The sequence below is a fragment of the Elephas maximus genome, chromosome 21 (genome assembly GCF_024166365.1).
Source record: "Elephas maximus indicus isolate mEleMax1 chromosome 21, mEleMax1 primary haplotype, whole genome shotgun sequence".
NCBI classification, from domain to species: Eukaryota; Metazoa; Chordata; class Mammalia; order Proboscidea; family Elephantidae; genus Elephas; species Elephas maximus.
In genome coordinates, this window is record NC_064839.1 from 32,773,452 (window position 1) to 32,798,113 (window position 24,662).

The 24,662-nt window shown below is 46.3% G+C and overlaps 1 protein-coding gene across 1 annotated transcript in view; it reads left to right on the forward strand.

Moving 5' to 3' along the window:
* The window catches only part of LOC126065086 (cadherin-5-like), a 68,160-nt gene that overhangs the window by 8,566 nt on the left and 34,932 nt on the right, over window positions 1-24,662 (forward strand). Inside the window, 5 exon segments of the mRNA XM_049864749.1 lie at window positions 11,429-11,717; window positions 12,968-13,084; window positions 13,992-14,150; window positions 15,061-15,248; window positions 15,447-15,651. Coding sequence (XP_049720706.1) covers window positions 11,429-11,717; window positions 12,968-13,084; window positions 13,992-14,150; window positions 15,061-15,248; window positions 15,447-15,651 — 958 coding nt within the window.

The window sequence follows — 24,662 nt, forward strand, 5'->3', positions numbered from 1 at the left end:
CCCAGGGGCATACAGTGGGGCCAGGACAGAGCCCTCGGAAAACCAAGGACTCCTGACCCCCGACATGAATGTGAACTCTGTATCATAGAGGAAAAGGTAATCGACACACCTATGTGCCCCCTAACAGGATAACTGTGCCAGGACTCAACCTCCTAGAGAACGGCCGGCCCCAGGGATAATTGGGGGTGAGTCAGTGAGAGTTAGCAGAAAGCGGAGGCACCTGCGACATGTGCAGCCCTGCCAGGCAGCCTCAGGAAGGCTCGCCCTAGGATCTAGAGCAGCCAGGAGAGCATCTGGCCTGGCGTCACCCTTCAGCAGCATTTACTTGGCACACAATGTGGAGCCGGGGTTGGGGATAGAGGAGCCACAGGCAGTCCCCACCCTGGGGAGACACAGGGGGGCCTGGGAGAGGCAATGACAGGGCTCCGAGGCTCACCTCCAAATCCCAAGGATGCAATGTGAGGGAAGGAAGTCCCTGTTTATCGAGGCCAGAGCCCTGAGCCTTTGTTTACAGACCTGGATGGGCAATGGGAACAGGCCTGAGAAGGCTTCCAAATCCACAAATGTGGTTCATTGTGGCTTTTGGCATTAAGACATTATGTCCCATTATAGTGACATTAAAAAAAATTGAAAGAAAGGACAGCAGAAACATATTCAAATGAAATCTTATGGAGAACTCCTCTAAAACAGATCAAAGCTGCCTTGCTCCCCGTCATCACCCTGTCCACGTGGATCTGCAGGCGCCTGCCCACCCAGAACCAAGTTTGAAAACCACCATCTTATTCTAACTCCCAGTGGCCACACATGACTCCAGCCTGTCCCTCCTTCCAGGGTCCCCACCATTCCCCTAGGCCACCGGTTCATTGCCCCAACTCTCTCCTTCCTTCTTGCCTCCCCATCCAGCTGGTTATCGTATGTCTTGACCATGGGGCCTTGGGACCTCTTCATGACCATCTGCCCCTGCACACCACAGCCCTGCTCCAGGGTGCTTGGCCACCTCCAGCTGCTGCCCTTCTTTCCCACTCTCTCATGGAGGGGTCCTCACTCCCTGACTCCACTTCCTCCACCCAGTTCTCTCCCAAGACCCCATTCTCTCCCGGTTCTCTTCCAGCCTCTCTAATGGTCCTCATCAGACACCTCACTCAAGGCTCTTGCTCCATCTGACCCTTAAATGCTGCCCTTCCTCAGAGCCTCAGTCCCTGAGGCTTCAAATATAGGCTGTGAGAACAATAACGGGATCTGTGCTGTCTCTGTTCCCACTGCTTGGAGTGGGGACTGTCATCTTGTAAGCATGAAATTTATTTTTGTGGAAGAGAGTTTAATTATAACATTCAGGCATTCTAACATTCTATGAGCATACTATTTTACGTGCATGATGTACTATTATCTTCTTGTTGTTAGCTGCCATACAGTCAGCCCCTGACTCATGGTGACCCCATGCACAATGGAACAAAATGCTGCCTGGTCCTGTGTCATTCCCCTGATCCGTTGCAGATCAGACCATTGTGATCCATAGAGTTTTCACTGGCTGATTTTCGGAAGTAGATCACCAGGCTTTTCTTCCTAGTCCACGTTAGTCTAGAAGCTCCACTGAAACCTGCTCAGCATCCTAGCAACACACCAGCCTCCACCGACAGACGGGTTGTGGCTGCACGTGAGATACATTGGCCAGGAATCCAACCTGGGTCTCCTGCACCGCAAGCGAGAATTCTACCACTTCCCACTTACGTTCCTAATATTCTCTGATTCTCAGATTCTACACAAGGGATGTTCAGCAATTCTAACCTTCTAATATCCTGTAAGCTGTGGATCTAGCATTAATAAGTAATAGCATTTATTGAGAGCCTGTTCCATGCAAATTGCTTCATACAATTTTCCAAATAATGTAACACTAATAATACCTGTTACAAAGAAAAAGGATTCCATAGTATAATAAGTATGGGAAGTCTGAGTTAAAGAAAGGTCACTGGAATTCTTTTCTCAGAACTACACATAGACAATCTCCAAGAAAAGGACAGATTACGTACCATTCCAAATCTAAATTGACCAGAACCAGTGATGTGCTGATAAATATTTGACAACCAGCTCTCCACAGGGAAAGGCCTTGATTTGTAGTTTTTGCCAATTTCCACGGTGTAAATACTCCCACCACGTCTGATTTCAAGCTTCCAACTGATGTCACTGATACGGATACAATAGACATGAATAACCTCAGGAGCATAAAGAAAGTAAACTTGTAAAATAACTAGGAAGTAATGAAGTTTGAGTATACATTACCTTTAATTGTTTTTTTTTTTTTTTTTTTGGTCGTTGTTGAAAATATACACAGCAAAAAAAAAAAAAATACACCAATTCAATCATTGCTATATGTACAATTCAGGGACATTGATTACACTCTCGGAGTTGTACAAGCGTTCACACCCTCCTATTCTGAGCTGTTCCTACCCCATTAACATAAATTCACTGCCCCCTAAGATTTCTACCTAATCTTTTGAGTTGCTGTTGTTACTTTGATTCCATATAGATAGTTCTTAAAAGAGCATAGCACTCAAGGCAGACATTTTTTACTAGTTTAGCTAAATTATTCTTTGGTTTTAAAAAGACTTTAGGGAGTATTTTTGGTTGAAGGTTTAAAGATTATCTCAGGGCAATAGTTTCAGGGGTTCGTCCACCTTCCATGGTTCCAGCAAGTCTGGAGTCTATGAGAATTTGAAATTCTGGTCTTCATTTTCTCCCTTTTGATCGGGATTCTTCTATACAATCTTGGATCAAAATGTTCAGTAATGGTAGCTGGGCTCCATCCAGTTCTTCTGCTCTCAAGGAAAAGGAGACAGTTGTTAATAGAGGTAATTAGCCACACATTCCATCTCTCCCCTTATTCGTGAATCTCCTTCTTCCTCTGTTGCTCCAGGGAAATAGAGACCAATTGTCATGCCTTGGATGCCTGCTTGCAAGCTTTTAAGACCCCAGGCACTACGCGAAGAACTAGTGTTACCAATCACCAATCTGACGCAAAGGGTCCTTGTCTTTTCCTGAGTAAGAATACACACAAAAGACAAAGTATTTTCAAAAAGATTTGTTTTGCTTGAGTCAAACAAAAGGAGTTAGCGGGGATCTAAGGCTTTCCAAAAGACTGACTAGAAAAGGGAAGCAAGGCTAGGGCTTACATGGGTTCAGTGGAGACAATAGAGTAATGAATATTTAGTGGGCTTCTTTCAAGGGGTGGGTGCTTCTCAGAATGCTGGTGCATGTTAATTAGGTTGCCTGAGCATCTGGAATCCAAAATGGAACCCAGTGATATTCAAGATGGTGTCCTCTCAGCAGCCCTTGGCATCACGATCTTTGGCACTATATTGCCATCTTCGAGGGCTAAGAAAGGTTAAATGGCGGTCACACTTCGTTCTGTGCATGCTTTGGGAGCCTGTAAGGGAGGAAGGGACTAGAAAAACACTAAGAAGGAGAGAGTAATTCACGGGTTATTTTAGCCTTATCTCATGTTGACAGGGCGTGGCTCCTGTTTACCCAACAACTAGATGGTAATCTTTTAATAGCTCTTTTGTTCCACCAGCACAGTTAACCCTATCTGTCTCATTAGGAAGTAGAACAGAAGCACTAACCCCGTTATTAGGCCAATTAACTTGAATGTCCCAGAAACCATGACCCTAAACCTCCAAACCAAGCAACCAAACCCCATGAAAATTTTGGTTGTACATAGCAGTCCCAGAAGTTAATCTTTTTTTTGTTTGTTTGTTTGTCTTTGTACCTTTGTTTTTAATATGTTTCATTTAATTCTAAGTTTATATAATGTAATACTTCATTATGGCTATGTTTAACAAACAGCTCACAAAAATTCCTGAAAATTTAAGTTGGCTCTTGCAAGCCAACCCAGTACAAGCCAGCTCCACTGACCGAGTCCCCACATTTGTGTGGAACATTGAAAGGGACCAGTCTTTTCCTAGAACTCTCTTTCAAAAATGCTGTTCTACTCATTAGAGCAACTCAACATCAGAGGCAATATTATCTCCATTTTAAGGATGAGGTAACGACAATTCAGAGAAGTTAAGTGACTTAAAACGGTCAAAAATACCCAGGCTTTTCTGCTCCAAAACCCCTGCCTTCAGATGGCACCAGGTACATTCTTTCACGCAAAAAATGTTTCCTGTGCTGAGTGAAAAAATTCAATCACAAAAGGGCAAATACTGTATGAGACCAATACTGTAAAAACTCATGAAAATGTTTACATACCAAAAGAAACAATCTTTGATGGTAACAAGGGTGGGGAGGGATGGGGATGGAAAAGCACTTAATAGACAATAGATAAGTGGTAACTTTGGTGAAGAGTAAGACGGTACCCAGTACTGGGGAAGCCAACACAGTCTGTACAAGGCAGGGCCATGGTAGCTCCATAGACACACCCAAACTCCCTGAGGGACCGAATTGCTGGCCTGAGGGCTGTGGGAACCATGGTCTCAGGGAACATTTAGCTCAATTGGCATAACAGAGTTTATAATGAAAATGTTCTACTGCCGGGGGCCAGCCTCAGCAATGAACAGGGTTACCAGAGGAGGGGTAGAGTTCGGCGAAAAAAGAATGAGAGGTAGTGTGTCTTATATTTTCATTCTGCAGAAAAAGAAGCCCTTCTGCTCTTTATTTTTTACATGGTCTTTTATATCATAAGCTTACAAAAGCATAACATCGCATGATCAACAAAGGGGCAGTATAACATCATTTCCCAGAGACATAATTTTCCAAGTGACACATAGTATAGTTCTGCATACGCACACACAAATACAATGAGCTTTTGTTTAGTTGATTTAGAGTAACAATTGACTTCACACTGCTTTACACTTATGCTTAATCTTGCAATACCTTCCACAGTTTTTATAACAATTAATCTTTTTGCAAAACCATTGCCACATAGGCTTTGTCCATCTTGTCCAGGGTGGTCAAGTTCTTGAAGTCCAGCCACTTTGGGTTACGTCATATTGTCCACGATTATGCCAAGGACAATTAGCCCAATCTCTATACCCAAAGACCAGTCAAGCGCAGCAGTGAGCGAGGTAAACGAGAAGGTTGAGCTGTAATTGGCTGAGAAATTGGCTGAGAGAACTCACTGCCTTTTGTTTTTCCACTTTTATGGGGTCATGTGTGGGTGGTGGTTTTAAAAACAAAAAGGGCCTTGGTAAATACCAGGATTTCACCATCCTATTCTTATTTTCCATAGTCGAGCTATTTGTTTTTCCCCTAAGACAACTTCATGTTGATCCCCAAGTAACACACGGGCTGTCCCTACCCGGGATTTCACCAGGGGATTATGAGTAGGACGCCCCCCGTCCAAAGGTCTCTAAATCTATAATGGAATTTTATGCTTATACATTCTGCTATACACAGGCTGAAAATGAAATAGAAACATAACACAGATGACAGAGATATTCCTGACTTTTCAGGAATTCTTCGATGTTTATGCTGGGGGCAGTGGGTGCAGAGAGGCTGCCCTTGCAGCCTGGCTCTTCCTGACTTTTCAGGAATTCTTCAATGTTTATGCTGGGGGCAGTGGGTGCAGAGAGGCTGCCCTTGCAGCCTGGCTCCTCCTGACTTTTCAGGGATTCTTCAATGTTTATGCTGGGGGCAGTGGGTGCAGAGGGGCCGCCCTTGCAGCCTGGCTCCCAGCATCTCCCCCTTTTTTATTTTTTAATTTCGCCAGATGAAGATCTGAAGCCACCTTTTGGATAGCTTGATTTAAGATTCGGAAGATGACTGGAAGAAAGAACAACAAAATCAAGAATAAACATAAAGAAATACCCGTGTTTAACAGAATGTTTTTAAGACTATGCTTTTGAATAAAGGAATTTAAGGAATCAATAAATTGTTTAGCTGTTTGAGAAGAGGAAAAATCTTTTTCTGCATTTGTAATATCTTGTATTTCCATATGTAATTTGTCAATATTAAAACTCAAATTGGAATGATTCCATATGCCCTGGATATGATTTTTGATTTTTTCCCAATTATGTATGGTAGTATTTACAGGCAGTGGAGTAACACAAATCCATTTGAAACTTACATGGCATCTCAAAGTAAGTCGCACTTTGAGATTAGTGATTTCTTGTCCTATATATAGAATTGCTTCTTCAAGGGCATTAACTTCTTGTTGTAATTTTCTATCAATGGCTTTTGTGTGGCTAAGGCTAAAGTAATATTTTTACTTAAATTATTTACATAGTTTGCAGTATGAATCTGTCGTGTTAACGCCATAGCAGAAAGTGAAAGAGAAGTTGCTAAAGCTATGAGAGCGGAAATCCCCAGTATTAAAGCTGCTACAAACCGTTTGGCTCGAGATAAAATAGCAGAAGCTTGTTTTAAGGCTTCTAGGCCTGAATCATCATACCAATCTTCTTGTAAATGTACAGGAATCATAATATATTTTGGTTGTTGTAAAATCATCATACTTTCGACAGGAATTGCAGGATTTATACAACTGGTCAGTATACAATTTTCACAAGAACTAACATAATGTGTTTTCTTGTTTTCTATAACAATACTAGAATGATTGTTGCGGCTAATTAATAACACATATGAAGCAGGTACACAAGCTTGAATATCAAAACTCTCATTATTAAAAGGACGGGACAAAGTGACATTGCCGGCAGCAGTTGCCAGTCTCCACAAAGATGGATGTATGTTACCCGTGAAGGTAGAAAGAATAGGGGGAACCCATCCATTTATATGCCAACGATTAACTTTTTGTGGGAGAGGGACTAAGGTATCTTGCCAATTAAGACGATATCCAGCTAATTTTAAATATTGGCGATAATCATATTCAGGATCTAAAATACTACAATCAATAAGACGTGCAGACATTTCAGGCAGAGCATATACAACTTGTGAATTATACATACAATTTCTCCAAATAGGAAATCCTTTTGAAGGGTCAATCATAGCCCAATCTTGATTGCTCTTAGAATCCTCAGGAGGCGACTCATCACAGGTAGGAAAAAGAGGAGTGTGTACTTTTGGGATACCTTTAAGAAAGTCAGTTTTTTCTGGAAGGATGAGGCGTAGAGCCCATAATAATCTGTAAGGCTGTTGGTTTTGATTTCCATTAGGTGAGTCAGTAATCATTGATTTGAAGTCAAAAGGAATACAGCCAGGGATAGTTTTTCGCAAATTTCTTAATTGAATGCAAATAGGAGGATTATCTGACACACCAGAATAGGAATAATTAGAATTAAAGCCCTGAGGGTTCCAAAATATGGTTTCGCCACCCAGTAATGCAGAATTATTAGTAAATACAGAGGGGGAAGGATCTTCCCAGGTGACGGGATAAAATATAGGAGGTTTTGGGACATAAGCCCAATGTATATCAGCCGTAACAACACATACCTGGCAGGAAATGATAGCGAGCATAGCCACAAAAAGAGTACCCGCATTTATGGGAATATGTTGATCCACAGTTAAGGTGTGAGCCAGATGAGTAAGTTTTTTGAGTTGGCCCCAAGTTGGGGGCTCAGCCGCAATGGTTTGATGGGTTCTTGAATAGGGAGTATATCTCCGGCTTCTCCACCGCACTTTGTCTCGAGATGAAGAGTTGTTGAGGTTTGTAGAGGGTTGTATAAAGTCAGTGAGAAGGGGTGGAGTAGAAGATGAAGAGGAGGAACTAGAGACAGGCGAAGGTGGGGGTGTAGATGGAGCATTTTCAAGAGACAGATTTCTCAGAATAGTCGTGGGAGGTGTTAGGTTTGTGAGCAGTGAGGGAGGAAGTGTTGGAGGATTTTTGGTGGTTTTTGGGTCTTGCATGTCTGATGAGTCTGTCGGGTATCCACAAAGGGGAAGTTTTGTCCTGTAGGAAAACACAAGCATAGCCTCTTCCACAAGAGATTAATGGGTCAGGTCTTTTCCATTTTCCATAACAAGAAACTACCCCCTGGTAAGCAGGTTTTTGCCAGCTGATACCAATCATAAGGAGTCATCCAGCTGGTTGACAGAATATCTATTAACGACAATGTGTATGGAGACAGGGGTCCATATTCTTTGCAGGCATTTTTAACCTCCTTGAGGAATTTATAAGAAAGAGGAGTCCATTCTGCATCCTCATCAAATTCCCCGCTATAATGTACTGGAAAGCACAAAGGGAGGGTAACGTCCCCTTCAGACAAGCCTTGTTTTAAGGCTGCTTTGATTTTTGATTTTCCTGCCAGAGAAGGAGGTGGGGGAGGTAAAGGTACTCTATTTCGAGGAGTAAAGGTCAATGATTTAACCTCATACTTTGGAGGCTGTGACTCAATTTGCAACTTTCGTAAAGGAAGAACAATATCCTCATCTTGATGATATCTAGCAGCCTCCTCCTTTAGATCAACTTGCTCCTCCGGGCTCAGAGTGTCATTTGTGATTGGATTAGACAGACCAACAAAGGGAGGAGCCGAAGGGGTAGACACTACAGAAGGATGTTTCTGAAGCAGAGGTGTTTCTTCCTCCTCTAAAGTGGGGTCAGAGTCAGGATTGTCTAGTACTTGGAATGCTTTAACAGAATCGGGAGCTGGGTCAAGAGTATCTCTGATAAGCATCCATAGTGCAAAAGCATCAACAGGCACCCCCTCAGGACCACATCTAGTATAATATTTTTGTAGCTGTTCTCCCACAGCTTTCCATATGTCCAAATTAACCGAGCCTCCCTCTGGGAACCAGGGGCATTGTTCCTGAACAAAATGTAAAAACCGAGCTACTTGGCTTCTAGTCACTGCGGTTCCCCTTTTTTTGAGCATACACGTGATGATATCAATAAACAGTTTCCTTTCTGCAGAGGATGTTTGTCCCATAGTGTTTTTCTAGTATTCTCCTGCTTATACAGGGGTCTAACAACTTCTCATATGTTTTGCCTATCTTTCCTTTCCTATCCCCGTCCTCTCTAACAACGGGGTGGCTAAAGGGAGCTTTTCTCCTTTCTTATTTAGCTCTAGGCAACAGCCCTATCTACCCCGAGACGACAATGCTTACCTTCAGGTCCCTGTTCGGGCGCCAGTTGCCGGGGGCCAGCCTCAGCAGTGAACAGGGTTACCAGAGGAGGGGTAGAGTTTGGCGAAAAAAGAATGAGCGGTAGAGTGTCTTATATTTTCATTCTGCAGAAAAAGAAGCCTTTCTGCTCTTTATTTTTTACATGGTCTTTTATATCATAAGCTTACAAAAGCATAACATCGCATGATCAACAAAGGGGCAGTATAACATCATTTCCCAGAGACATAATTTTCCAAGTGACACATAGTATAGTTCTGCATACGCACACACAAATACAATGAGCTTTTGTTTAGTTGATTTAGAGTAACAATTGACTTCACACTGCTTTACACTTATGCTTAATCTTGCAATACCTTCCACAGTTTTTATAACAATTAATCTTTTTGCAAAACCATTGCCACATAGGCTTTGTCCATCTTGTCCAGGGTGGTCAAGTTCTTGAAGTCCAGCCACTTTGGGTTACGTCATATTGTCCACGATTATGCCAAGGACAATTAGCCCAATCTCTATACCCAAAGACCAGTCAAGCGCAGCAGTGAGCGAGGTAAACGAGAAGGTTGAGCTGTAATTGGCTGAGAAATTGGCTGAGAGAACTCACTGCCTTTTGTTTTTCCACTTTTATGGGGTCATGTGTGGGTGGTGGTTTTAAAAACAAAAAGGGCCTTGGTAAATACCAGGATTTCACCATCCTATTCTTATTTTCCATAGTCGAGCTATTTGTTTTTCCCCTAAGACAACTTCATGTTGATCCCCAAGTAACACACGGGCTGTCCCTACCCGGGATTTCACCAGGGGATTATGAGTAGGACGCCCCCCGTCCAAAGGTCTCTAAATCTATAATGGAATTTTATGCTTATACATTCTGCTATACACAGGCTGAAAATGAAATAGAAACATAACACAGATGACAGAGATATTCCTGACTTTTCAGGAATTCTTCGATGTTTATGCTGGGGGCAGTGGGTGCAGAGAGGCTGCCCTTGCAGCCTGGCTCTTCCTGACTTTTCAGGAATTCTTCAATGTTTATGCTGGGGGCAGTGGGTGCAGAGAGGCTGCCCTTGCAGCCTGGCTCCTCCTGACTTTTCAGGGATTCTTCAATGTTTATGCTGGGGGCAGTGGGTGCAGAGGGGCCGCCCTTGCAGCCTGGCTCCCAGCATTCTACGTACTACTTTGATGAGCAGTGTCTGGGGTCTTAAAAGCCTGTGAGCGGCCATCTAGGACACTTCACTGGTCTCACCCCTTCTAGAGCAAGGAAGAATGAAGAAAACTAAAGACACAAGGGAAAGATTAGTCCAAAGGACTAATGGACCACATCTACCATGGCCTCCACCAGACTCAGTCCAGTACAACTAGTTGGTGCCCAGCTACCACCACTGAATGCTCTGACAGGGCTCACAGTAGAGGGTCCCAGACAGAGCTGGAAAAAATGTAGAACAAAATTCTAACTCAAAAAGCAAGCCCAGATTTACTGCCCTGACAGAGACTGGAGAAACCCTGAGAGTAGGGACCCCAGACACCCTTTCAGCTCAGTAATGAGGACACTCCTGAGGTTCATACTTTAGCCAAAGATTGAACAGGCCCATGGAACAAAACAAGACTAAAGGGGCACACCAGCCCTGGGGCAGGAACTGGAAGGCAGGAGGGAACAGGAAAGCTGGTAATAGGGAACTCAGGGTTGAGAACGGAGAGTATTGACATGTCATGAGGTCGTTAACCAATGTCATACAACAATGTGTATACTGTTTGATGAGAGACTAGTTTGTTCTGTAAACCTTCATCTAAAGTTGAATAAAAAATAAAATAAAAAGGCAGAAAATGATTCCTGAGCACTTACGATTCTCCAGACACTATTGTAGGCACACTGGGGCACTGTGCCAGGCAACTCACGGTAATGTGGTGTTTGCGGTGACCAGGCCAAAACAACTCACTCCTGATCAGCCAGAGGTTCTCGTCAGTGAAACTATCTGCACGATCCTGTAATGGCGGACACAGGGCGTTGTGCATTTGTCAAAACCCACACGACTGTACAATCCATAGGGCTGGACGCTAATGGAAACTAGGGACTTCAGTCACTAATAATGTATCAATGTGGGCTCATCGGTTGTAACAAACGATCCACATTAATGCAAGACGTTGGTAATAGGAGAAACTGCGGTAAGAGGAGAGGGGGTATTTAGGAGCCTTCTGCACTTTCTGCTCAATTTTTCCATAAACCTAAAACTGCTCTAAAAAATAAAGTCTATTCATTAAAAAAAACCCTGCAGTGTCATGTTTAGGGTCTTCTGTCAAGCTCACACACGTGCACACATCTGCACGCATACATGTACACAGACATGCCTACACACATGTGTGCACACGCACACACACACACCCAGCCACCACTTCCCATTCCCAGCTCACAGCGCCCCTTCCTTCCTAGATCAAGTCAAGCGTGAACCGCAAGAATGCCAAGTACCTACTCAAAGGAGAGTCGGCGGGTAAGATCTTTAAAGTCGATGAGGATACCGGGGACGTGTATGCCTGGGAGAGGCTGGACCGGGAGAAGAAGTCTGAGTACCGCCTCACTGCCTTCATTGTGGACAAGGACACCAGTAAGGACCTGGAGCCTCCTTCCAGCTTCACCATCAAAGTCCATGACGTGAACGACAGCTTGCCCGTTTTCACACGCCAATTATTCAATGCGTCTGTGCCTGAGATGTCACCTGCAGGTATATGCCCACCTGTCCCTTTCCTTCCTCCCTCCCTCCCTCATTCCCAGCCTGGAGGCACCTCTCACATCAGCAACTGCCTGAAATTGGAATTCATTGAGTTCAGACCAGGGCAGTGGTTTTAATGCCCATATTGCCAGTTTATATGACTTAAAAGAAACTCTGGGCCCTAGACTAAACTCTGACCTAGCCCCAGACTGAGCCTTGAATCTAGTCATAGACTGAGCCCTGATACTAGACCTAGACTGAGCCCTAGCCCTAGTCATAGACTGAACCCTGATACTAGACCTAGACTGAGTCCTGATCCCACACATAGACTGAGCCCTGATCCTGATTATGGACTGAGTCATGACCCTGGTCATAGTCTGAGCCCTGATTCTGAGCACAGGCTGAACTTTAACTCTTATTTCAGACAACGACCTGATGACCCTTATTATTGACTAAGATCTGATCCTGGCCTGCAGACTGAATTTGTCCCCAGCCTCAGGCCAAGCCCGACCATCAGAGAGACACAATGTCTCACAAGTCTTGGGGCGAACCCCACCCACTTCTTTTAACCCTCAGGACTGGCGTGCCAAGAGCATAAACTTTTGCTTGAAAAGTATTAAGCCCTGCTACCAAGGCAAGAAAGGCCATCTCTAAGGGGCATGCAGGGGAAGGGGGGACAGGTATGAGCAGCCAGAGCCCTTGCCCTAGAGTATGTTACCAGCCTAGTCCCGGGCCTCAGGTGGTCACTACTTCTTTCTCAGCCCTCCCCTAGCCTCTGGGGGATGTCAGAAAAGGGGTGCCCTCCCCACCCCTTCATCCCAGAGTCCCTGGAAAGGGCCCTGGGACCAGACCTCCCTATTGAGTATAAGGGCCCTGGAGTTGAAGGGAATGAAAGATGTGATGCCTACCACTTCGGAAGTATCTCCCCATTGCCTTGTACTCAGCCTTCCAGAACCGAGAAGAAACAGCCCATTATACCCTTCAGTTTCTCCTCATGACCCCAACCACCTGCCCCCTCCTTCAGTTTCCCCATAGATGCAAACCACCTGTTTTCTTGGCCCCCTTCAAGGCTAACAGGGCTGCCCCCCACCCCCGACTGAAGCGTGTGATCCCTGGTACAGTCTCCTCAGAAAAGAAAGCAGTCTTTTCTCCCTTGGGGCCCAGGGGGGCAGGAACAGCCTCAGCCCTATCTGTTCTTATCCAGGAATTGGGTGCGGGACTGGCAGTCACAAGGTAGCACCCCGGGGGATTTCTCTCTGCAGGAACCTCAGTCATTCATGTGACAGCAGTGGACGCAGATGACCCCACAGTGGCAGACCACACCTCTATCGCGTATCAAGTCCGGAAAGGAGATGACAAATTTGGCATCGATGGTTCTGGTCTGTGTGACTAACCCTCCTGGGGGCGGGGGGCGGGGGGCAGGGGCATTCCAGGTGCAGGTGCTGAGGGCAGTCCAGTCTGGCAGGTGATACCTGGCTTCTAAAAGGTTTGCTAACCACTGGGAAATACTGCCCCATGGCGTTGTCAGGGTCAAGCATTAAGACAAGGTGGCTGGTGGGAGGAGAAGGAAGCAGATAGGTGCCCAAGACATGGACTCAAGTCCAGGCAACAAAATCAGGATCTTATTACCCAAGCAGTGATAAGAGAGGCAGTAGAGAATGCTGTTAGCAGCTCTGGTCCTGGTACAGACAGACCTGGTTTCCATACCCAGCTCTGCTACTCACCAACACTAGAGACCTCAGGCAAGTCCATTAGCTCCTATGAATTTTAGTTCTCTTACCTAGAAAACGGATGTGTTTATATTTATCTTGCATGGTAGCTGTGAAGTTTGGTAGATAACTTATGGAGGGACCTTGGGGCATAGTAATTGTTCAATCAATGTGACTTAACAGAAAACTTCAATGAGTGAGTCTTGAAAGCAAGACAGAAGTCCAGTTGGCCAGACCTGCACATACTGTCAAATACATACCGCAGATACCACCGTTATCCTATAGTGCACCAAGGCAGACATCACTAATCCATCACAGCAGTCTTTCACCCTGAGCCGAGATGTGGCTTCATGAGCTTTCTCAACGCGATGTTCCAGGTGCCTAGGATGAGGCTTGGACAGAACCGTTTGGCCAGCTTCGGCCCATCAGTGCAGGGTCACCAGTGGTCTCAGCCCTGACTATGCATTAGAATCGCCTGGGGATTTAAGTCAGGTTCTCTGGGGGTGGGTCCCAGACATCAGTGTTTTTTTTAAAAGTTCCCTGGGTAACATGGGTCCTCCTGGGACACTTTCTGCAGGACTCATTTTCACGAAAACCACAAATTTGGACCGAGAGACACAGGGCAAATACGAGATCATTGTGGAGGCACGAGATGCCCGGGGCAAACAGGGGGAGTCAGGCACGGCCACCATGCTGGTCACTCTGCAAGATGTCAACTCCCCCATCTTCACCCGGGGCAAGCTCCTCCCCGCTACCCTGGGCCCTAGGTGGGGGGACTCCATGACTTGGGGGCCTGTCCACCCCCAGCATGGGTCTAAGGCCCAGGGAAGTCTTCTGGTGCAGGAAGGGACCCTGCTCCCCATCCTCCCGACATATCCCCAAGGCTTTCCCAACTGCCCCTGCCATGACCCGTCACAGCCCAGAGGAGAAGCACCCTCCCCACTCTATGCCTCACTGTGTCCAGAGCGCAACTACCAGGTAGGAACAGTCTCACCCAGATCCTGTGGGATCAGATCCAGGCTCTAGCTAGAAAATCCCCATGAGCCAATGAACTGGGTCACAGCAAAGCTCCACCCCCAGAGCCTGGGCTGAGCCTGGGCCCACATGCAGACTGGTTCTCCTCTCCCCGCCCCCCCCCCCCAAAAATATCAGACAAAACCTTTTCTCATCTCTTGGGTGGCCCTGGGAAGGAAAGCCATGGCTCAGGTCACTTGCACCCTCTAGTGGCCGAGTTGCGCATGTGCAAGCTCCCTAAACAAAAGGCTTGTCTCAATTGATGCATCCTCTAGCCCCTAGCAAAGTGCCTGGCATACAGTGGGTGTTCAGTAACTACTTGCCGATTGCATGGAGGGAGGGATGGATGGACAGAGCAGAACCTCTTTGCCTTGCGATCCAGAATAGCACCCAGGGGTTCTATTATTGTTACTACTACTATTGTTGTTATTATCATCATCATCATTATTTCACTGTGCCCGTTAAAACACCAAAAAAACCCAGTGCCGTCAATTCCGACTCATAGCGACCCTATAGGACAAAGTAGAACTGCCCCACTAGCTGTATCAAAATGTATTAGAATAATATGAGGGGACAGTCACTTTGTCTATCTCATCAACTCAATGCCCTTTGGGTTGACCTATATGCATCAGCCAAATACACATTTGCCGTGCCTGAAGACATCCGCGTAGGCAGCCCCCTGGGCTCTGTGTTTGTTGAGGACCCAGATGAGCCCCAGAACCGGATGACCAAGTACAGCATCGTGCAGGGCGAGTACAGGGACACCTTCACCATCGAGACGGACCCCACCCGCAATGAGGGTATCATCAAGCCCATGAAGGTCTGTAGCCTACAGCAATAATATCAAACGTGGTTCAAGGCTCCCAGCATCCACAGGGCCCATCCAGGGGATGCTCCCCATTGAAAGTGCACACCCTGGGTCAGCTCAGAGATGGGCTTGTGCCCATGGAGACTGGGATCCTGGAGCCAGGGGAGAGAGTCAGTGTCTTGGGCTCACCGTAATCTTTCCCCCCTGCAGCCCCTAGACTATGAGCGCATCCCACAATACAGCTTCACCATCGAGGCCACAGACCCCACCGTCAACCTCCGCTACCTGAGCAGCAGCCCCACCAGAAGCATCGCCTGCATCACCATCAATGTCACCAACGTGGGGAAACAGAAGAAACCTGTGGTTGGCTCAGAGACGGCCACCACCGACCCCGACTCGGCTCTCCCAACATCTGGTAAGGGAGGCTGGCTTGTTCATGGTGACAGAACCATCCTGGCACTGTTGTTGTTATCCCTGCTGGACTGAGACAGGCTCTGAGAGGAAAGCTGGCTTCTTCTGGCAATCACATGTGAAGCAGCACCGGCCAGACTAGAGCCACTGGCCGAGCAGGAGCTTGTCCTGTCCCTGTGCCTTCCGGGGACCACCAGCCAACCTGTCACCTGCTACACCTTGACAGCTCTGTTCTTGGGGCCACGACTCCCACCTGCCCCATCTAGTGAGATCTGACAGGCAAGAAAACAACCAATGTCATACCTGAAGCCCCTTCATTATAAATATTTTATTAAATTTGTCTTCCCAAAGCACAGATCTATAAAGAAAACATCGGTAACCCCCCCCCGCCCAGATAATAGCTTGTTTAATAGTTTCTGTGGTCCTATCATTATGTTAATAGGTTGGTGTGTTTCTATCACGCCTTTTGCCATGACCACACAAACATGTAGATACATTTTTAGTGGATTGTTGTTGTTATTGTTTGGTTGGTTGGTTAGTTGGTTGCTTGCTTGGCTAGCTGGCTTGGTTTGCAGTTTTTGTTGTTTTTCGAATTCTTCATATCATACCATACTCGTTTCCCTGCTACTTGCTCTACTGTCCTAACTAGACTTCCCTTCCCTACCCTCTGGGACAAAAAAAATACAGTTCTAAGTCATACTTTTTAGAACCCCATAATATTTGCTAGGAGGCCTGGTGGTACAGTGGTTAAAGCAGTCGGCTGCTAACCAAAAGGTCAGCGGTTCAAACCCACCAGCCACCCCATGGGAGAAAGATGTGGCGGCCTGCTTCCGTAAAGATTTACAGCCTTGGAACCCCTTTGGGGCAGTTCTACTCTGTCCTATAGGGTCACTATGAGTCGGAATCCAATGAACGGCAGTGGGTAGTATTTGATAACCCAAAAACCCATTGCCGCCAAATTGATTCCAACTCATGGCAATCCCATGTTTTACAGAGTAGAACTGCCCCACAGGGTTTTCTTGGCTGTCATCTATGCAAAAGCAGATTTCCAGGCCTTTCTCCTAGGGCTCCACTGGGTGTGTTCAAACCACCCACCTTTCCGTTAGTAGTCGAGCGCAAACTGTTTGTGTCCCAGGGACCTTTGAATATATGACTCCTCCATCTGCATCCAAACGGATTCCTACCTATCTGCTCACGGTGGTCGGAGGTCCCAAACCACTTGTGCCACCCAGGTTATCTGTGCTAGCACCGTTTATGAGGTAAGCCATCATTTTCCCACCTTTGCTGTATACTAAGTTCCTGTATCTACCTGAATCTATTTCTGAATTCTCTAGCCTGTCCATCTATAGCAAAGGCATTCTATTTTACTGTAGTAGCTTTATACTGAATCTGAGAATGTGTAAGACAAGTCCTTCCCTCGCTATTTTTTGTTTTGTTTTGTATATTTTTTTGTCCATTCTCCCAAATCGGTTTCTGCAATTATGTGTACCCAGGGCAGGGCACAGCTGTTCATGAGACACAATGTGAGAGAGGTCTCCCTCGGTCTGCTCAACAGTCTTCAAGATATTTTAGTCAACAGACAACCATGTGTCACTCATCAGACAGCCCATTAAACCAAATTGTACAACTTGTTAGACAGTTTCCCATATTCATTGTGAAGGCTTAGAACGTGACTTCAATCTGCCATGTCCTGAGCCCACCCAGAGCCAGAGATGATATACGTACAGGCTTGAAAACACTACCCCACAGCTTCACTTACCACCTATGGGCTGGTGCCACCCACACCAGTGCAATTTTGCACAAATTTCCACAGAGAAATAGCAACAGGCATATAACCAGCTGGTATCTTTTCTATCTCAGAACTCCCAGAAATATCAAACGTTGTAGGAAACCTCTAGATTCTCTTGCTTAAAAGTGTGTTTAGAAGTTTTATCAAGAGAGATTGCATAGGTGGGTAGGTAGAGAGAGAGAGAGATTTAAAAAACAGTTGTCGTTGTGTCGGCTCATAGCGACCCCACGTGTCGGAGTAGAACTGTGCTCCGTGGGGTTTTTAATGGCTGACGTTTCAGAAGGAGACCATCAGGCCCTTCTTCTGAGGTACCTCTGGGTAGACTCAAACCCCCAACCTGTCAGTTAAATAGCATATATCAAATGCTGAAGGAGCCCTGATGGTGCAACGGTTTGCACTCATCTGCAAACTGAAAGCTTGGCAGTTGAAGCCCATCAAGCAGTTCCATGGAGGAAAGACCTGGCAATCTGCTTCTGTAAAGATTACAGCCAAGAAAACCCTATGGGGCAGCTCTACTCTGACACATGGGATTGCTGTGAGTCAGAACAACATCAAATGTTGAGTGTGTGTGTGTGTGCGTGTGTATACTGCATACATACAGACATTGATCATTCCAGGCCACCAGCAATGCCACATATGCCCCCATTCCTGAGCCCATGGGGAGAGACTTTGGTCCAGTCTCACAGGTACCAGGAGTTCTGGAAGGTCACTGACTAAGCTGATGTGCTCACTTGGCCATATCCAGGGCTCAACCAGGTAAAAATTCATCCTGAAATATGACTCACCCAGACACAGAGCCAGCCCTCAAATGTAGGGGAAGAGCAGAAAATCACCCATGATCCTCCTCACAGAGCTGCTCCCCCTACCCCAGCTGCTCCTCCATCCCAGCTGCTCCGCCCACACCTCAGCTGCTCCCCTCACCCCAGCTGCCCCATCTTCAATGTCTCCACAATAATGGACTCTCCTCCTGCCTTCTGGGAGTAAATATTTTTAAGTGGAATAGCTTCCTTTTCTATAACCAAAAATCAGTTGTAAAATATAGTGGAAAGCAAAATCACATTCAAGATTTTCACAGCGATTATAAAGCATCTAAAAATACATTTAGCAAGAAAAATATAAGTGCTTTCTATGAAAACGTACTGATCTTTTTAAAGACCTAGAATGAGCGATCGTACTCATGAATATAAAGAGAGAACACCGTACATTTCTTACTCTTCCCCAAATTAATTCATGCGTGTAATGCTATCTCAGTCAGAGCCCTAAGTTATTATGTTAATTTAACAAACTGATAATGAAGGTCACCTGAAGGTCAGTCTTAAGGGGAGCATCAGCCCAGCTGGCAACTGTAGGAAATGTCATGGGTGAGTCTATCAAGACGCTCTGTCAATAGAGAGAACATCAGAACTACCCAGAGTCTTACCCATTCTGTGGCCCAATACTGAAAGGGATCCTTTTAGATAATTCTTGCTAAGGTGTGGACAGTTGATAGAACTTGGTGTGCATCTTCTGGAGATGGCTGCATTTTAACAGGAGACATCTAATGTTTAGCCAAACAAGTAGCTTTCTAATGGTGGGGTCTCAGGCACCAAGGCAAGAGAATGGAGAGGCGGCTGCCAATAAACTTCTGGCCTAAGACAGAGGAGGGAGTGTGGTATGGTGCAGGCAAGTCACCTTGGCAGACAGAGGTGGAGGTTGCACACTGGCAACAGTGGGGCTGGATAGCTCAGATGTGAGTGAATAGCTACAGGGGCCCAAGTGCCGGGACAAACAGACATCACTGACCATCCCAGATGTCTGAGATGCTCTGAAGTTGGCAAAATTGGGAAACTGTCATAAAGAAAAGTCAGAATCCAGTGGGAGTTACTTGCACACCCTTCTGTAACCACAAACGCCAAAGCGAGTGAGGAGGGTGTTGCCTGAGGCAGAAGACTAGCCCGCAGGGACTAGACCAGGGTTTTACTTCCAGGTGTGAATGACCCACAGGGAAATGCCAAGCAGTCATAAGAACCTTACTGGAGGAGGGGGAAGGTGGGAGGGCAGACACCCTGTCATGTTCTCGGGGTGGGGTTGGGGCTCTGAAAGGCAGCATAACATCACTGCAACACATTAAGCACTTTCCGCACGCCTAAAATTGTGTTAGCAGTTATACATGCAATATCCTACCAATGGTGTTACTCCCATTTTTGAGATGAAGAAACTGAGATTTAAAAAGACCAAGTAATCTACCCAGAATCACATAACGAATCAGTTGGTGGCAGATTCAAATCCATGCTGCCCACCAGCTCCAAAACCTTTGCTTTTTAAGAATGGACCTGGGTTTATCTCTCGACTCTGCCATCAACTGGCTGTGCTACCTTATTCTGACTCCTTACCCTCTCTGAATCTCAGTTTTCACATCTCAGACATGGAGATGACTTTCTGGAACCATTGAGGCTGGATGTACCCCCAAAACTATTGCCCTGAAGTCTTCCTAAAACCAAACAATAGTTTAACTTAATTAGTAAAGAATGTCTAACTTGAGCATTGTGCTCTTTTAAAGAACTATCTATATGGGATCTAAATGACACAGAAACTAGAAAGGTTAGACGGGAAGTTTAGGGGGCAGTGAGTTTATGTTAAGGAGGGAGGAACAATTTGGAAAAGGAGAGTGAGAATGGTTGCACACTTGAAGAATGTAATCAATGCCACTGAATTGTACATGTAGAAATTGTTGAATTGGTGCACGTTCAGCTGTGTATATTTCCGACAATAAAATAATAAAAAGGTAATTCCTTTAAATCGTGTGTTTCATGTCCAGTGTGGTGCCAGGTGCTTAGAAAGCCCTTAACATGTATGCTTTGACTTCCCATGCAACATCAGCTGCCATCTGGGCGCGATTCTTCAAGCCATCATCCTCCATCTTACCTCCTTCACTGTCTTCATGAAATCTATAGAAACTGTCTCGTAGGAAGAGTTCTATGGCATTCATAGGAAATTCATGGGGAAAGATTAGGGTTTCATCAGTGAATCCCAATGACTTTCCTCCATGACATTTCAAAGCAGCCAAGGACCTTGCTATTCCTAGAGATCAAATGGCACTTGGAGAATTATGTTTTCTGTTTTATCATAGGGAGATAATCCATCTAACCCTTAAACATCTGACAGTCAATAAACCTCAGGAGGAAACCAATGGAGAGGTACACCCTCCAGAACAGCCCCCAGGGCCTTGTCTAGAAGAAATCACACCTGCCGTCCCCACTGTGTTGTGGAAGGTAATGAGTAGGATGGTGCTCAGATGTACAACCACTGATGGGTTTCCATCCTAGACTGGGAGAGCCAGAGGAGCTTTCAGAATACTCTGACACCACCCCTGTATTTCACAGATGGGTAAACTGAGGCCTAGAGAGGGGGCTAACTTGTCCAAGTAATTGCTAAGTCTAAAAGTTGAACCCAGAGATCCTGATGCCTAGTCCAGGGCTGATCCCAGCACATTCAGCAACCTGTTCTTTGGGAGCTGGTGACAGCCCCATTATCAAAAACAACTCCTGCCTCCACCACTTACTGTTGGGGTACTGGGCCCTCTGCAAGCTGTTTAGCCTTAGTTTCCTCAGATGTTAAAATGGGAGTAATGAAGTCAGCCTCGCAGGATTACGAGAGATGAGGATGTGAACACGCTGGCACAATTTTTAGCACGCAACAGGCAGTCAGATAGGGTTCTATTCTTCTTCCCGTCTTCATTACATACCTCTGACACAGATCCTGACACAGGACTTAAATGCAGGGAGTCTATATGGGAGGTGATCTCAGAAAGGGAGTAGGAAAGTAAGAGAGGAAGGGAAGGAAACCAATACTGGTATATTAACAAGTAGGTTACACAGTGGACTACTGAGACTCGATCCCACCAGCGACCTCTGGGGGACAGTACAGAATATGCTTCAGAATTCCCCACTCCCATCCCTGCTGAGGATAGAGAAGCTAGTGTATCTATTCCCAAACTCTCACCCATCACTGGCTGAGGATTGCTGCTGGTAGCACCAATGCCCCTGCACTTCCTGCCTGCACTGAGCACAAGTGGAGCAGGCCAGAGAAAGCACTTGGGAGAACAGGCACTTGCAATAGGAAGGCATCTGTGCCAATGGAACAAAGTGCGAATACAGGCAGGGCACTGCAAGTGGCTGCTACAGTCCACCCCTTGCACCACTCAGATCCAATCATACCCCACATTAAGTTCTGTGTTCTGCCACTGATTTTTCAAAGTGGTGGCTGAACAAAATTTCTTAAAAATAAAATTACAGTGGAAGTATTGGTGGGACAAGTTAAGTTCTTGCTGGGTCAGCTGGTCTTGAGTTGTAATTAATATTCATCATTACGTCCTCTACCAGCCATTCTGGAGTCCCTTTGGCTAGTTCTTCTACTGATCTAGGCTCTTGCCAGCCCTTTATTCCTAAGACTGTGAGTCCCGCATACCATGTCCAGGTATCATGCCTGTAATTGCCTGTTAATGGAAAACACAGAAGCACCAAGAGGTGCCCTAGTTTATCCCCTGAGTTCTATAACATACTTTTTTCTGCCCCCATTGCATAGCAACAACCCAGCCTCCTCATGATAATTAGTCATTAGCCCTGCCAGTAATGTGACTCTTTCTTTGGCTACTGGTCTACCAGCCTGAGGAGCCCACAATGACCAGAAAATGGCTATAGCTTTAGAGGAACCCTTACCGTACCCCTTGAGAATAAGGGTGTTGCTTCAGTAGACCCAAGTGGGCCACTGGGAATGATGGTGCAAAAGCCACTCTTGGTCCTCCTCTAAGTTGCCATATCATCCTATGCTTGGACCCAACGACCTCCTATTTATCCAACAAACTTCTACAATGGGTCTCACAAGCAACCTTGTCTCAGTGACTGAGAGCAGGTCTACGAGCCATCAGCCTCCGCATCTTTCTGCTAGTATCTCATGGATTGGGTTCAGGGAGGGAGTCAACAGCCTGAGCTAACATGTCATCTGATCCCGAAGAGTGCTTGGCACCTGAAATAAGATATATACTAAAAATTTAAATGGGGCTGAGGAGGGATAACGTGCATTACACAGAGAGCAGCCCCAACCTCCCATTCCGCAAGTAACTTCAACTCATCCATCAAGACCTCCCTCCTCTTTTCCGGACTCCCTCCTCCCTGAGGCCTCCGCTGAACTGGAAGCCCTGAGACTGACAATGACCAAAAAAAATAAAAATAAAACAGGTGCTGTTAAGTTGATTCTGACTCATAGTGACCCCATGTGTCAGAGCAGAACCGCTTCATGGAATTTTCAAAGTTGTGACCCTTCCAAAGTAGATAGCCAAGCCTTTCTTCTGAGGTACCTCTAGGTGGGTTTGAACCACCACCTTTTCAGCTAGTAGCCAAGAGCTTAACCATTTGCATCACCCAGGGGATCCTGACAGTCACCCATGGATTACAAAAGTTGCAATTATTCCTATCCTCAGTGGTCTGTGGAAACCCTGTTGGGCGTAGTGATTAAACGCTATGGCTTCTAAGCAAAAGGTCGTCAGTTTGAATCCACCAGGTGCTCCCTGGAAACTCCGTGGGGCAGTTCTGCTCTGTCTTATAGGGTCGCTGTGACTCGACTCGGAATCGACTCGATGGCAAAAGGTATGGTTTGTTTGTTTTTTTGTTTGTTTAAGTGATTTATGCACATTGTCTCTTTTAATCCGCATGAGCCCACCTTACAGGAGGAAACAGCAACTCGGGGAGGGGAGAGGACTTGCTCGACCCAGCCTGCAGGGGCCGACCTGGGATTTGAACGGAAGTGGTTCCCTCTAGAGCCCTGCTCCTCACCAGTACACAGCAGCACCCCAGGATCCAGACATCAGACAGAGAGGGGGGATCAAGCCACACTCCCTTGCAGTGTGGTTCTTTGTTCAGAAAAAAGGAAAAAGGCCCCCAGGTTATAGTCGAAGATAACATGCCCCCTCCCACACCCCTCTGCAGCAGGGCGGGGGGTGGCCCTTTGTCTGCACTCATTGCAGGAGAACTTGTTATGTCCACCAGACCAAATGTTCAAGTTTGCCTGAACAATTGAGTTCACACTGTTCTGGGGGGGCAGCAAGAAGATGCCTGTTTACCCCTCTGATCCAAAACACTCCCCAACCTTGCCCAAGGACCCCTGCTGAGAAACCAGCTTTGAAAAACCTGTTTCTGAAGTGGGGCAGGGCAGGAACTGGAGGAGCAGCCATACAGCCCACAAATGTTCTGCTTTCGGTATGGGAATAAAAGCAATTTCTAGGAAACGGATGAGTTTACTAAGAACCAGAAACCAAATGTTTGTTCCCTTTTTCATATCTTTGAGGCAGTAACAGCTGTGAAGGCTATTGGGTTGGCATTTACAGTTATAAGGAGGTCCGTCCAGTTTCATCTGCCCAGGTATCTCATCAGGGACAGAGAAGAGCTGTTCAGGAGTGACAGGACATCACGCAACCCTGCTGTTCCCCAGCCATGGGACGGCAGGGTGGCAGGAGCCCTTTGAGAACACAGAACGTTTCTTCAGCACAATGCGTGACCTCTGCTCCATCTCTGCTTGCGTAAAAGTATAGAAGGGCTTTCGATTGATTCTGCCATTCTGCCTTAATTAATGGCTTCCACAGAACCCATTGCTTCATTGTCTTGTGGCCAAAATAAAAGAGAAACGGGTGTCTGAGAAGTGCTTGGATGTGTCGGGTGGAGGGCCAGAGTCCTGGGGCTGATTAGGTAATTAGATCTTTGTGTTTACCAGGCAAAAGGTCCCAGATTGGGGAGCTTGGATTGAGAAGGGGTAGGTGGGGTGGTCTCTATCTGCCTCCAGCTGGTTTCCACACCTGGAGGGCTGGGGCGGGGAGAACACAATGAAGCAAGGAGCTGGAGGGCCCCAGGGGAAAGAGAATCAGTGGAGGACCACCTGGCTGGAAGCCCCTTAAACAGCTGGCATGATGGGAGGAGAAAGGGCCTGGGGTCAGGCCGGCCTGGTGGAGGACCCTCTCTGCCACTTGCTGGCTGCAGAACTTGCGCCGGTGACTCCCCTTCTCTGAGGTTCAGTTTCCCCATCTGTACACCACGGATGGCCATACCCATCTCACAGATCTCGTGGTGTTAGGGCGTCTTAGGTCAGGCTCCCCAGAAGTAGACCCTGAAAAGAGAATTCAATCCAAGTGATTTATTAGGAAATGGCCAGGCAAGTCAATAGGGTAGAGGGAAAGGGGGGCCAGAAAGGAAGGTCAA